Source organism: Apis dorsata, unplaced genomic scaffold, assembly GCF_000469605.1.
Source record: "Apis dorsata unplaced genomic scaffold, Apis dorsata 1.3 scaffold_840, whole genome shotgun sequence".
Lineage (NCBI taxonomy): Eukaryota > Metazoa > Arthropoda > Insecta > Hymenoptera > Apidae > Apis > Apis dorsata.
Genome location: NW_006263966.1, coordinates 171,240 through 187,036, shown reverse-complemented (window position 1 = coordinate 187,036; position 15,797 = coordinate 171,240). Strand labels below are relative to the sequence as shown.

Below are 15,797 nucleotides of genomic sequence, written 5' to 3'. Positions count from 1 at the left end.
ATATCTTTTTTTTTTTTTTTTTAGAAAATTTCTATCAATTCATAATAAAAGAAAGAAAAATTTTTAACAAAGATTTAATCAAAGTTTAATATATTTTGAACAATATTGTTAACTCTTAAGGGTTGTTGAAGTTCAGATTGTCCAGCGAGAGCACGTGCAGTATTGTCTAGAATTTAATTACAACGAAATGTTTTTTCATTGATCCCATGATAGACAAGAATGTCCATAAAAGCACATTATATTTTCTTTTGTCTTATAGCAGATCAGTTTCTTATTTTTATATATAATTAAATATAAATTAAAAAATGATTAAAAATCATAAATAAAATATGTAATTTTATAATAAGATTGATGAATTATATTTTCATGAATGTGATAATGATTAATTTTTTGTATTTAAATATATATTCTTTGTCTTAAAAAGAAAAAATAAAAAAAATAAGAAATAATTGCATGTCTCTTACTAACTAATTTTAAATAAAACTAATATTATATTTTCTATTTTCATACATTACAACAAAATATAAACATACTTAATTTTATGCTAATATTTTATATAAAACACTAATGTATAAGAAATAAATAAAATTTGTTAAATTTATGATTTTTGTAAATAATACTTGAAAAAATGTGTACAATCTACAGTAAAAATTTTATATAATAGATGATTCTCTTGATTCTCATCAAGAATTGAGTATAAATATTTTAAAAAGAGCTTAGTAATTAAAATGGAATAAATAGTAAATTATTTTAACAGTCAAAAAGTCTTAAAGAACTTATTGAATATTATTAAATATCCTCGCAATATAATCAGCCTTGTCAGTCAATAAATTATGTGTTAAAAAAATGATATAAATTAAAATTCTATTTGATTTCAATAGAACTAAAAATATAAAATAATATAAATATATATTATATATAAAATGTTTACAAAAGATTATACTAGATATAAAGATTAAATAGTTTCAATTAGTATCAATTTCGACATATTTCATTACTATTAGTTGTATTTTATAAGATAAAGATTTGTGTAAAAATTTCTGTAAATATTAAATTATGTAAAATATAAATTTGAAATAATATCATCTAAAATAATAAAGTAATTAAATTTTTATCTGTTTATCTAGAATTATCGTATTAATGTTTTCAAATATTAAAAATTAAAATATTTTTGATATAAACCAATAATATATATATTTATTTTTTAAATTAATATTTAATAATAATAATATTTTTTAAATTAATATTTAGTAATTCGTATTCATTGAATTATAAATTTTTATTATTTAAAAATGAGTGTTATGTTTAATTTTTCATTTTAATTGCTATAATATTTATCATAATTTTCTTAAAGAAGAAAAAAGAAAAATATTGTCTTTCTAATTGATTTAAAATAATTTTATTATTTTAAAAACATTTTTACAAAATATAAAAAATATAAAAAAATTTCAATAATATAACAAAAAGTATCACGTCGAATTATCAAACAAAAAAAATAAATGATATATGTATATAACCTAAACAAAAGACAAAAGATACAATATCTTATAAAATATCAATTTTCATTCAGTAATATGATTTTTAATAGCGAATCAAAAAACCGATCCGCAGCATGACTCTCGTATTTTTATCTGTATACTGTGTTTTGAGGTAGAAAGAGTGAAATTCATCAGGAGATATCGCGAGCCATTGTAATGAATCGAGCACTTGTGCGCCCATAAACGAACGTCTTAATTGATCTTCAATCTCTTTTAATTGAGACTAAACATGGAGTTTTTTTTTTTTTCTTTTTTTCGACTCATTTTCTCAACGCCTTATAGCTCATTAACGTTTCCCTCCCCCCTCTCCCCCATCCTTTTTTCGTTCTTAATGACTCTGCTTCATTGGTAGGCGTTAACGAAGAATACTATGGCGATGAAAGCTTCGGCACACAGAAAGAAATGCAGAGAGCGCGAATATTCATTTTCTCCACGGCAAATGTCTATCATCTAGGCTTCATGCTTATTTTCTTCTTATTCGTTCAACATTAACTTTAATTCTTTCTAGTTCTATTACGCTTAATTTCTATAAATCCGTTCTATCATTATACGCTATATTTTTTTATGTATATGCTACTGTGATGTAGCTTATAAGCAATTATTTATTTAGCGTGTTTCGTTTTAACACAGCAATTGTTCTTAGAATTGGAGACGATGAAACGTCAATTGTTTGGAAGCAAGTATATTAATTATTATGCATGTATGCAAACATCGAACTTTTAGGTAATTACCGTTTTGTACAAAAGTCTTAAATGATTTATAATATAATCCTTTTATACTCTTTTTATATTTTTTACAATTTGTACATGTATTAAAAATATTAATGCATGAATAAATATAAGTGGAAATAACATTTTTAATTTTAACATTTTCAAGATTAGTATTTATTGTAATTATTTACATTGAATATGTGATGATCGTTTGTCAATTGATAATAAGCTATTTTAATAATCTGAATGAAAATTCTATTTATTCTGGAAAAATTTCAAATGTTAGGTCATTTCGAATGACCAAATTATTAAGAAAGCAATAAAGTTAAGAGTTATGTATGTTTTCTTTTTTTTTCTTTTTCATTTTTTATTATATTAAAGAACAAATGCAATTTAATAATTTTGATTTTTCAAAATAAAAATGTTATTATAAGTACTGAAAAATTTATTATTAGAAAAATATTAGAAAAATATTAGAAAAAGTTTATTATTAGAAAAAACTAAGCAATTAATATAAAATTGATTAGAATTTTATTGTTAAAAAAATAAAATAAAATAAATTATTTATATTAATTAAAATATATGAACGAGATAAGTATAATTATAAATATAATTATATATAATTTATATAATAAAATTTATAAAATAATTCGTCATAACATACATGATACATGTATTTATGTTAATATATAAATATATTTTTTATTCAATAATTTGTATTAAAAACATTTAAGACTTTTGCACGGTATTACACATTCTTCTTTTGGAAGATTGATTTTCAATCTTATTGATTATTTAATTCCTTGTTGTACACGTATTATATGCTAATCATATATTTCGAGTTTCTGAAAAAATTGACATTTTAATGTATGCTATTCACTTCCATTTTCCATCCTGAAATTTGTATTTATATATATATCTTTTAATGTATATATCTTTTAATATATTACTAGTTTTCCAGAAATTTTTAATTTTGAAGAGGAAAATGATTTTACACGTTTTTACGTTAATATTATACTATGTATAATATTCTAGATTGGACAATTCTAGTAATTTATGTTCAACATCCTCCTTTTTTGATTTATTTCTTTTCATGCAATGTAGTTTCTTTTAAACAATATACATATATATGTTATTATATAACAGACTTGTGAAGAAGACCAAGAATAATTATAAATAAAATTTATAAAAAATCACTAGTGTATAAGAAATAAATAATTACAGATATGATATAAATATAAATAGGATGACTTGGTATTGGCAGTGAATTTCGAAAAACGTTCACAAAATATCAACATAATTAAAAATGAATTAATATAATATTTTATAAATTATAATTTTTATAATTTTTTCTTATTTTCTTTTTTTTAATCAGGATGTAATATAATTAGAAAATCGCATTTCTAAATTTCGTTTCACATTTATACGAAATTGAGTTCATGCCAATTACATATAATGGTTCATAATAACAATTGATAAATACATTTAACTATTCTGAATCATTTAGAATGATTCATTTTTACATCGTAATTTACAATTATTAACGTTCATTAATATCGCCAATATGAAAATTATATTTTTACGAGCAAATTGTAGTTTACGTAAATTACCGTGCGAGATAATTGCGTGTTTGCATTTTTGTAAAAAAGATACAAAGTCTTGAAAATGATTAAATCATGGGAAATATAAATATTGCCAGTTTTCTTTCACTCGATATGCAATATTGCATAAAAGCTATATTATAAAAGTAACTTCACAACATACGTATTTATGAAGAAGAGCGAAAAATATTGATTTGACATTTGATTTTGTCGCATTTGAATCATTTTCTTCGTGTAAGAGAGTAATTCCATTGATGAATGATAACTATGGTTTTATGTAAAATTCTTGTCGTACGGTATAGTCGTTATTTAAAAATATATCCCTCGCAAAACATGACATTTTGGAAAGAGATTTGGATAATGTTTTCTTTATTAATTAATGATTGTATTGGAAAAGCTCGATTAATAGTATCAAAGTTGTACATCGTTATTGGATTAGTCTCGTGAGATCAATTTAAATGTTTCGACAGTATCTTTAAAAAATATGTTTTTTTTTTAATAAAAAGCATACTCAGTCAAAATATTAATCTATTGCATTATAAAATCCATGGAAATTCACGAAAGTCTATTTTATCGAAATAAATGTTGATAAATAATTAATATTTGCGTCTAAAGAAGATTAATGAAAACTATGAATGAATGAAACATTTATACAAGCGTGTATAATTGTAACTCGTATAAATTTCATCACTTATTACGACGAATATTTTACGAATTAATAACACTGGCATATAATTATTTTAGATTTTAACTATTATTTTATTGCATCTAACAGTTATATCAATTGATAAGAATATTTCATTATTTTTTAGGTAATTATTTATAAAAAAAATATCTTCATCTGATCTTGATGATTTTTTAATATATTGTTATTATGCTGAATTGTATTATGACAATTAAAGTGGATTAAGAAAATTAATAAAAATCATTAAATTCTATAATAGTCAAATAAATTTTTATTCAATTTTTGATATTATTTATTCTGATTTTTGGATTTGAGTTAACTTAGATTAATAACTTTTTAATAAACAACAGACAGATAAGTAAAATTTTCAAGCCATTCAAATAATATATTCAGAAATCATCGAGATCGAGAGTGATACGTTTTTATAAATATTTATCAATTTAAATTTTTTTTGACATTTCATATTTCTTTATAATTTTTAATATTACATATATATATAATTTTTGAAATATAAGAATAAAAATATTTTATCATTTTTTATATCCTCTTGATATGTGTATTGTTATTTTTTATTTTTTATTTTTTTTTTTTTTTTACCAAGACTAAAATTTTTTTTCATATAAGCTTTATGTTAAAATCTAAAATGAATTATACCAGTGTTATCGACGAGTGTTCAAAAACTCCTTTCGTCGGAGTTGGAGTTCGGTATAAGTGTTCCAATGTGATGTTTGAAAGCAAACATTATCGATTAGAAATCTATGGACGCTCGTTCACGAGGACAGCACCAAATGTAACTGAATTCGGAGAAAGAAGGCCCGTGTATCAATAGGCCACCCCAAGGCAGTGTGTACATAGATAATAAAATCCTTGACTCTTTGGTACTTCTTCGAAACGAGCCATCTCAATCTGGTTCGTTGCTCGTAAAAAATATTTGTCTATCGTTGAAGAGATGAAACCATAATCCGCGTTTTTAAAGGCTCGTGCAACGGCCATGTACAATTGGCGAAAATTAATTAAAGCTTTGTTCATTTTCGAAAAAATTGTTCATTCCGATGCGAAGTGATTTTTATCGATGTCTTTCTATTAATCATATTCATTCCTCTTGTTTTCTTTCCTCCCGACTAACGATTCGATCGTTCAATTAAACCTAATAGACTTACGTGTGTATCTAATATCCTTTCTTTAAAGAGTATCTTAACTCGTATTGATGTTTTCACGTTCATCGAAGCACTTATTGTAAAGCGATTATTATTGTAATAACGCACAGTTATCTAAATACTACAAATACGTTACGTTTCTTTCTACATTTTGTTTTTTTTTTAATGCTTTCCTGCACAGAATTTAACAAATATTCATACATATACATTATGTACATCCGAGTCTAAAACTACACCAACGCATCCTATTACTATATACACGAAGCACACGGTACTTTTTTTTTGTGCCTGCGTTTAAATCGCAAGTCATCCTACTAATCTTATTGTCCAATTTGACCATTAAACAATGGCATTTAAATATTAATTCGGTATTTAATTACGGAAGGCCTTATTCACCTTATTTCCAAGCTTATTTATTTCCTTTTTTTTTTTTTTTTATTTGCTCCTCTCTTCGAATCCCCTCCTTCTTTTACGTCATGTGCAGATCACCTTTCAATATTCTCGTAAAAGTCTTCTTGAATTGCTGGTTGGCCAATGCGTAACAAAACGGGTTAATAGGGCTATTTGTGTAACACAAGAAATACGAGAACATAAACAGATGTTCGTTGGTGCACGGTTTGTTCGTACAAAAACCCTCCACTAGCGCCAAAATGTGATACGGTGTCCAACAAGCGACGAATGCGCCTAGAATGAAAGATATCGTCCTGAAAGCTTTCCGAGCCCTGTTCTCGGTCCGTGATTTTTGCCTGCTCAACAAAGGATCCCTCCTCTGCGTTTTCGTCTTCAAACGTTTCCCAATCGTCTTCACGAAGTCCTTCCTCGAGCCACCTTCCTCGCTGCCCCGCGCGTCCCTCTTCTTCGACTGTTTCTTCGCGTCTTGCTCGTTTCCCGTCGTCCCGGAAATCGTGGGCACCATGCTACCGCTGGAGGACGAATTCTGCGGAGGATTGATCCTCGCTTCTTGCTCAGAATACTGATTCGTCGCGTTGTTCTTCTCCACCGAGTGCGCGCTGACGATCGTCGTCACCGGTTGCTGCTTCGTGTCCTTCGCTTTCACGCTCACCTCCGTGTGCACTTTGCTCACCGTAGGCGATGTTTGAGAAGCGACGTTCGATTTTTGTGTAATGAACACGCGAGGAGGATGGGTTTGACTGGAGGCGTTCGACATTATCGGTTGACTCTGCTTGCTCTGGCCGCCTCCCGCCGATTGCTGATTGCTCACTTGCTGGGCCGTGGCTCTGATCAATGCTGCCTGCAGCAAGCTCGTGTTGGACGAGGTAGGGATATTCCCTAGAATGGGCGACGAGGGGGCGCTCGAAAGCGGATTCGCCAGGCTGTACGAGAAGGAAGACGATGGACTCTCATAAGATGGGCTGGGCAATATAACCGAACTTTCGTCCATGTACCTCAAATCCCCCCCGTCCAACCCTGTCAGAATATCGAAAGTACCTGCTGTCCCGTGAGACGACACGACCAACGACTTGGGTCTGTCCGTGGACGAGGACGTGGATGGGCTGTCGGACACTTGGGGGCTGCTTCGAAACTGCGTAGGCGGTGGTATGATGTTCTGTTGGCTTCCGCTGATCGAACGAGCGGGGTGAGTGGGTGGTGACGTCTCGGCGGAAGTGAGCGGTCGTTGATGAGGGGTCGCGTCCCCGTTGCAGCGAGACTGTTCAGGTGTCAACGTCTGACTGCTCGACCTGTCGGGTTCGAGCACATTGTCCGTGTCCAAGAGGCTCAACTCTTGTATCTTCGGCAATGTTTGAGCTTTCTGCGTGGCCATGTCGCACGTCGGGCCAGCGGCCACGGGGGGGAGGAGCTTCTTCGATGCTTGCAAGTTCAGGTCGGCCTTGGCCGGAACGATTCCGTTCAAGTGGCCGTTAGTGGAGAAAACTGGGAGGGCGCCGGTCTGCACGACCAGGCCGGCTAAAGAGGATCGTTTCCTGATGTTGGCGAGCTGTTGAGCAGCAGGGCCCATCGTGCTCTCCTCGTCCGAATCGAACGCTGGACTACTACTTCGTTCGGATTTTTCCGTCTCCGTCGGGGCCATGCTTCCACCTATTTGTTTCTCCGTCGAGTCGGTCACGCCGGTGGTTCCGGAAGTCTTTGAGGAAGTCTTCTGCCCTGAACCGTCGCCACCCCCCTCCTCGTCACCCGACGCGCTTAGCTTCGGCTTATCCTGGCTCAAAAGGGTGCTTTGCGTCTTCGATATACCTATACCAGCCGCCCGACCCGCCATACCGGACATCGCGCCCGCGCTGAGGGCAACCATCGATTGCATTTTCCTCTGCTTGGCCTCGCTCTTTTTCTGCATATCGTAAGCCGTCTTGTATATACCGCCGTATAAGATGAACAGAACAACAAGCGTGGTCCAATAGTAACCGATTATCAAAGCGGTGTTGAAAACGGGATCTTTGAGGAATTGAACGGTACATTGGCCGGGATCTAGGTCCCTGTAACCGATAAAATGCTCCCAGCCGAAGATACTGATGAAGAAGAGCAAGGCCGGTATAATCCAGGTGATCGTAACCATCCAGATTACGCGATTTTTCGTGCGCCAGCTGCGATATTGGGCTGCTATTTTCACCGAACAAAATCGATCAATTGTGATCAATAATACCGTGTACTGGGATACCAAGCATACCGTGTAATCTACGGACAGCCATAAATCGCAGAGCAAAGGTCCAAGATTCCAATATCCCATCAGAATGTAGACCGTGTAGAATGGCATGGATACAGTTCCTGTTATAACAAACGTCGTACATCACGATTAAGGTTAATTTAAGTTAACCGAGTTATTAGTTATCATGCTATGCAATTGATTTATTGTTAAGAAAATGAAAAAATTGCAAACTATAGAATACGAAATGTTAGTTGATATATTAGTAGTTCGTATGTTAGTTGGTATTGTTAACGCGAGGGGTATTTATTTATTACGTGAGAAGACTTACCAATAAGCATATCGGTGGCTGCTAATGAGGCGATGAAGTAGTTACTCGGCTGTCTGATAGCCCTATCTACGATAAATGCCAGGAGGACGAGAATGTTACCGCCGACAGTTAATAGTATACATAATGCGAGGGAGAAAGCGATCAGTATCGTCTGCCATAGTTCGAAGGGTGGTAGAACAGGTGTGAAAGGTTCCGCTGTTTAATATATAGAATATTCATCCCATTTGTTTTTACTTGTATATACGTGTACTATTTTCAACTAAAATTAATTTTGAATTATATATATACATATATATTAATCAAACAGAAAATACAGATGATAATTAAAAAAAAAATTAAATAAATAATATTTTATTATGCATATTTTTATAACGATATGACGAAAAATAATTTCAATTATATGAAATGCATCAATAATAATTAAGCTGAATTAAAGTTCTCTTTTAAAAAATAAATGTAAAAAAAAAATTACGTTTTTTAACAACTTTTATCATCTTATGAATGCAACTTTTTCTTAAAAATAGATTAATCAATTAAATAATTTAAATTCAAAATTTTTAAATTATTTACGCAAATTATTCTTTTCCTGAATTCTGAGAATTTTGAATAGCAAAAGAAGTAGCAAAATATCTTAAAGTTTGAAAATTATTGAGTTTCGAAGATTTTCGAAGTTTTCTTTTTTTGTTTTTTATAAATTGTATAAAAACAAGAAGTTAATATCTTGTGAAACATTTCAAATTTTGTAATTTTTTCACTTTCCTGAACCTTTCCTGTTCAAAATTGCATTTAAAAAAACAATTGCATTTTCTAATTACAAAATTGTTAAACGGTATAAAATTTTTCTCTATAATTCTTTTCTAATTTCATTTGGAACATAATTAAAATCCAGCCCAATTATTAAATTTCCCCCTTAATTAAGCACGAATAAGTGATACAATATCGAAAAAAATTTAATTGTGTTACCGGTTGATAAGGTTGTTGCGTTCCCCGTTATCGTTCCGTTGGTAATATTTGACGGAAACCATTCTGACAGAAGTTCTACATATTCCCCACTGTTCCAACGTGGATCATCCGGGTCAGGCCAGCTTCCATTAAGCTGGGAGCATTCCGCTAAAACTTGATTGTACATGCGACAAAGACGTTCCCGTTGCCTCTCTCGTTTCCTAAAAATTATTTTGAAAGTATTATATTGTTCGTATTAATGTTGTCGCAATACATAACCTCTTAGTTGGTCAAAAAAATATCTCTCTCCCTGAGCCATTATTTCGTATTCAACTTTTTTTTACACGAATTTTCACTATTTATCATTTTACACATTATTATTGTAGAATTAAACAATAGATGTATTAATAAATAAACTTTTATATTTTTGTATACCAATTTTTATATTTACTCTAGAATCAACAAATATATGTCCCATAAATATATTAATACTCTATATATTTATTGTTTCATTCTATTTATTATTAAGAAGTAACTTAATTGTTTAAAAAGAAAATTTAAAAAAAAGGAAGATAAAAAAAGGTACGTTAAAAACTGAATATATTTGAAATAGTATATAAAAGACTTTTAAAGTACAAGTTAATTTCAAGTTAAATTCATGTATATATTAATTTGACAAGAAACATTATTGACATTTTGCAAATATTTAAATATGGATAAACAAAGGTAATGCAGATTTATCAATAATAACTATATAATATTTTGCAACTATATAATATATATAATATTTTGCAAATATTTAAATATGGATAAACAAAGGTAATGCAGATTTATCAATAGTAACTAATATTAGTAATTAATAACTGATTATATATCCTATTAATATCTCTTATATATTTTCTACTTATTATTAAATCTTTGAAAATATATTTTAATTAAAAATTAATTAAAAATCCATTAGTTTGATAGAATATTTGGATTATTGTATTCTTTCTCGAGCAAAATATAAGAATTTTTTACTTCAAAAATAAATTATATGGTAATTCGATAAAACTATCAGGAATGAGACGTGACACGATTTGCTACGAATGAAGAATTAGAATCGTAAGAGTGTTACTTCTTTAATAATGTTCGTTAGCATCGAAGAAAATGTGACAGCGGTATTTCCTGATTTTAGCTAGTGACACGCATGCCTCTTGCTCTCTATGAAACATTGCTGCAGTGGCAACACGAGAAGCAAGTCAAAGGCTGAATACACCGGGCGCACAATGAGCTTGAAATAAGCATGAATGGAACCACATCCATTCCTCCGTTCGCAGGTCCCTGTCGCCAGGAGGGAAGAAACGATGGGCCTCCGCCTTAAAGAGGGTGACTCGTTTTTAAATAATTTAACTACTCGATCGTAACTACCCCTCGGTTAAACGCTACCTTCATCCTTTACATCCAACTTCGTGAAAGATGTGATTAACGTCGTTCATTCATGAGCTTATCTTGCAAAATATTCATCTATTTTTCTGTATCTTTTGCCTTTGAGAGGAGAAAAATATAATCGAATATCTCAACTGATAAATTATAAACATAAATTTGTATGTTTTGCTGTTTTATTAATATGTTGTTCTTATTATTAGACTGTGAAATATATTTAAAATATATGAATTTCTTTGTTATTATTTGTTATTTACTGTAATTTATATTATAATAGGTAATTATAATTTTTTTCCTTTATTATTAAATAATAAATTGTTGCTTTTATGCAGAAAAATTAATCTGTATGCCGAAAATATTCATTCAATATCACAGGATATGCATGTCTGTATTTTTGTCCAATATTGACACAATTTGTTTTATTCATTAATAATTGCATCTTTTAAAACATTATTAATTTTACGTATTTCATTAAAATCTAAATCTTTTTGGAGCATTTTTGTTATAGAATTATAATGGAATTAAGAAACTAGTTTCAATAATATTTTATTTACTAACTACTCTATGATTTAATTATTAATATGATTAATTATTAATATGAAATTTGCATAAAAATATACAAAATAAAAAATATATTTCTATCCAAATTTTATCTCTTTATCTATTTATTGTAAAAATATGCATTTAAATAAATATCTATGGTTTATTTATTGTTATATTTTTATTTTATATTATTTTATTTTATATATATTTAAATAAAATATATTTTATATATTTTATTTTATATATATTAGTATTTTGACAATATTAATCTTTAAGTTGAATAACTTGGATTCCATCATAAATGAATATTTTACAATAATTTCTTTTTTATAAAATTTTAGTTAAAAGCTTTACATTTTTTATAATATTGAAAACACATTAATTATATATTAATTAATCTCATTAAAGATTTATAAATATTGTTAAAAATATTGAAATTTTTCAATATTATAATTTTAACATCGTTTTATTCATCTTAACGTTTTAATAACTTAAATACATCAAGAATAAAATTTTAAAAAAATTCATGAGGATACTCTATGTAAATTTTAAGAAAAAAAACTTGAAATAATTTTTTAATTCTGTTTGTGTCATATATTATAGTACATTATTTCTCGCAATATAACATCGCATTAAATAACGTACTTCTAAGATCGAAGATCGAAGATTGAATGAAACGAATGGAAAAATGTAATAAATATAACTTGTTTTCAATCATTGATTTTGGGAAAGACGTTACAGAGGGCAATATAGTTAATGTAACGTCTTAGGTTGAACATTAGATTTGCAAATCAATGAGATCGTTCTAAGATTATTAGAACGGGTCTCTGCGAACGCAGACAATGAAGTCACACGAATAAAAGATAGAGAGATGAGATCCATTGTTTCAATGTTCTCGAGGGTAAATACTTGTCCTCGTTATAGCAGGCTTTCTCTTCAAGTTGCACCACCGTGAAATGATTCGTAAATACTTGTCCTCGTTATGGCGGCATTTCTTTTTTACAACAAGTGAAATGATTCGTAAAGAGGAGCCAACTACCTATAATTAATTGGAACTTGGAACGAACTTAACCAACACCAATAAAAAAAAAAACATAACGAATCAAAATGTAATATATTTTACTTCGAAAAGAAACATGCTTTCAAATTTGTCATAAACATTTGTTTATTATTAGATTAAAATAAGTAATCAAATTAAAGAAAAAATAATTAAGTAGTAAGAAAATTCTGTTGTTAAATAATAATAAAATATATGATAATATAAATGATTATTTATAAAATCTATGAAATAATTCTATAAATTATTGTTAAAGATTTGTAAAAATACTATCAATTACAATATTTATGATCATATTGTGAACAGGATATATTAATTTTGTAAATTCCTCCATATTTCATTTCAGCAACAATGTATACACGCACCATGCGTTAATTATAAAATATTGACATATTAAATATATTATTTTGCAAAACCCTCAAGACTTAAAATTGTATATACACTATATCATATTTAGAATTATACATTTTCTATGTTCAATTATATTAAATTCAAAAAACAATTCTCATTCTCCTGAGAGTCTCTTTTTAATTATTATACAATATGCAACTCTTAAATCTGAATAATCGTTTCATCAGAGTAAAAAAAGAATGTTTAAAAAGAGTTTAAAAATTTTGTTATTTCACATTCCTTCCATCTTACTTTTCCTTAGATTCATTTGGAAGAAATATTTATTTAATATTTAAAGACGAATAATAATAATTATTATTGTTGTATTTTTTTAAGTGAAAATTATAGAATAAAATAGAAGAAATCGGTTCATGAATTAAAATGGATTAAAGACACTTCAGAGAGTATTTAAACGAGTTTGAAGAGGATGCGAGTATCGAGTAAGAGCCGAATGCCGAGGAGGAAGGTACTTACTTACGTAGCGTGGGGTCGTTTGCAGGGTACTTTAGACGAGGAAAGGGTGCTCGATGGGTTGCCGCAACTCGTGCATCGAAACAAGGGTAAAGTATCCGTTTTGTCTAATGAATTGTAATGCCCGCTCATCAAGGTCGTTCAACCGTGAGTCGAACAGCCGGAGACACCCTTCACTCGGGAAGGATTTTCCATTTCTCTCGTATTTCGATATTTTTCAAACGAGTCCGCTCGAAGATCGAAGATGAGGGAAATAGAAAATTTAAAAGAGAAAAAAAAAATGTATAATCATGATCGAAAAACTATTTGAAAATGTCTTTGCACGAAACGTTAATGTTGGCGTATGATAGGTTTCAGATAAATGGAGAAATGGCCAATTGCTGGAAATGAAAAATTGTTAAACTCTGTTGTCGCGGCGTCGTATTGGATAATTGTCTCCTATTTTTTATTAATTACGGACGATTCATAATTAAAGTTGTTGTGAAATTGCACAGGTGACCCAGATCTTGTTGGTCTAAGAAAAAAATTTCAAGCGCACTTAGTTAAAGTCTGTAGTAGCCTCAGTTTCCAAAAGCTTCTGTAATAAAAACGCAAATGTGTATGTTCCATAAAGGTAAGTAAAGATAAATATTTTACCAAGAGTCGGTTAATACGGATTGCGAGATGCGAGTAAACGACTCCTGAGAAGACTGCGTTTGCAAGAATGGTAGAAATTTATTAATATTTCAAACAGTAGATAATAATTGTATATTTCTTTCAAAAGATAATTGTAATGATAAAACACTTATTCAACAAATGTATATTATAAATAAAAATTTGAAATATTAATATTTCAATTTTCTTATTAAATAAACAAAAAATAACAAATGACAAGATTAATATATGTATAGTAATTGTTTTTAGGTATATATAATAATATATAAACTTTATAAATTTTTTCTTATATATGGTGAACACTTAATAAATTTAATGCTTTGCAGGAAAGTAGAATTATGATTTTTTTAAAATGTTCATATTTCTTTTCACATTAAAATGAGTCTTTAGAATATTAATGCGTATATGATATTCCATTATCTTGTATATCTCTAATAACTATCAGCATTCATGCATATATGGAAGCTGCTATGTCTTATTTAAACTATATATATGTTTTGAATATTCATGCATTTTTACCTCCACATGTCATCCATTTGAATCAAATATGTAAAATTTGCTTTCATCTCACTTTTTATTTCGTTCGTGTACGAAATATTTTCTACGTGCCATACAGGATGATGCTGGACGGATAGGACAATAGAATAGATGATTCTATATGCAAAAATAAATCGAAAAAAAAAAAAAATGACATTTTCATTCGTAGCTTTCTGAAAAGATCGAAATTGAAGTGAAAAAAGTTTGATTAATTCTCTACTGGATTATTGATGAAAAATTATTCTATGTGCAAAAAATAAATAAAAAATGCAGAAAATTTTTCTTTCAAATCTTCGTTTTCAAAGATATCATATTCGAAAATTCGATTTTTTTGAAATCTGCTATCTAAAAAAAAAATTTTATTCTATATTTTTCATTTTATTATTTTCGAAAATATAATAACCTATTGAAATTCAATCCATTAACTAAATTCCTTTGTATTTGATTGAGTTTTTTAAAATCGAAATCAGAAAAAAATCTTATTCTTCTCTTTGTGCCTCATCTGGATTTATTCTTTGGCGAATTGTGTGAATACATTTGAGAGAAAAATTCTTGAGAATTGTGCTTGAAAGTTATTTTTCGCTAATGAACAGCGTTGCGAGGGTGAAAGTTACTTCCACGCATTGTCCACTTGCGAAAAAATGCTCTTGAAAATTATTTTCAGATGTATTTGTATTCTAAACTTTCGTAAGAAATTTCCTAACTGAATCAAGATATTGAAATTTATATAATAAGATTAACATTATAAGGTCACCTCTGACATTCTACAATTTTATTTTTCTCCAGAAGAATAATTATAATTTGAGAAGTCAAAGAACTCTAATGATTATTTTTTATAATAATCGATTTAATAGATAAATTTAAATTAATAAAAATATCTCTTGCGAAATAATTCATTCGTACAAATATTTTCTACATTTTATTACATTGTCATTTTCTCTCGACGTGGAATAGTTGAATTCAGTGACAGGCAGGGTGTACATTTCTGCGTTAGGGATTTACGCGAGAGTCTCTTCCTCGAATGAACGATACTCACGTGGCGGATATTCAGTTCCTCTTGAATACCTTGAGATGAAAGGAGAATTCAACGAGAGAAAGCTCGAGTGAACCGAAATAGAAAGCGGAAAGATGTGAGA

At 29.1% G+C, this 15,797-nt stretch overlaps 1 protein-coding gene across 1 annotated transcript in view; it reads right to left on the bottom strand.

The window, feature by feature from the left end:
• Positions 1–5,607: 5,607 nt before the first annotated feature.
• The window catches only part of LOC102679133 (muscarinic acetylcholine receptor gar-2), a 59,210-nt gene continuing 49,020 nt past the window's right edge, over positions 5,608–15,797 (bottom strand). Inside the window, exons 3-5 of the mRNA XM_006623203.2 lie at positions 9,606–9,805; positions 8,643–8,837; positions 5,608–8,433 (exon numbers count right to left, since the gene is read on the bottom strand). Of these exons, the coding sequence (XP_006623266.1) occupies positions 6,161–8,433; positions 8,643–8,837; positions 9,606–9,805 (2,668 nt within the window). The 3' untranslated portion in view covers positions 5,608–6,160. The remainder of the gene's footprint in view (positions 8,434–8,642; positions 8,838–9,605; positions 9,806–15,797) is intronic.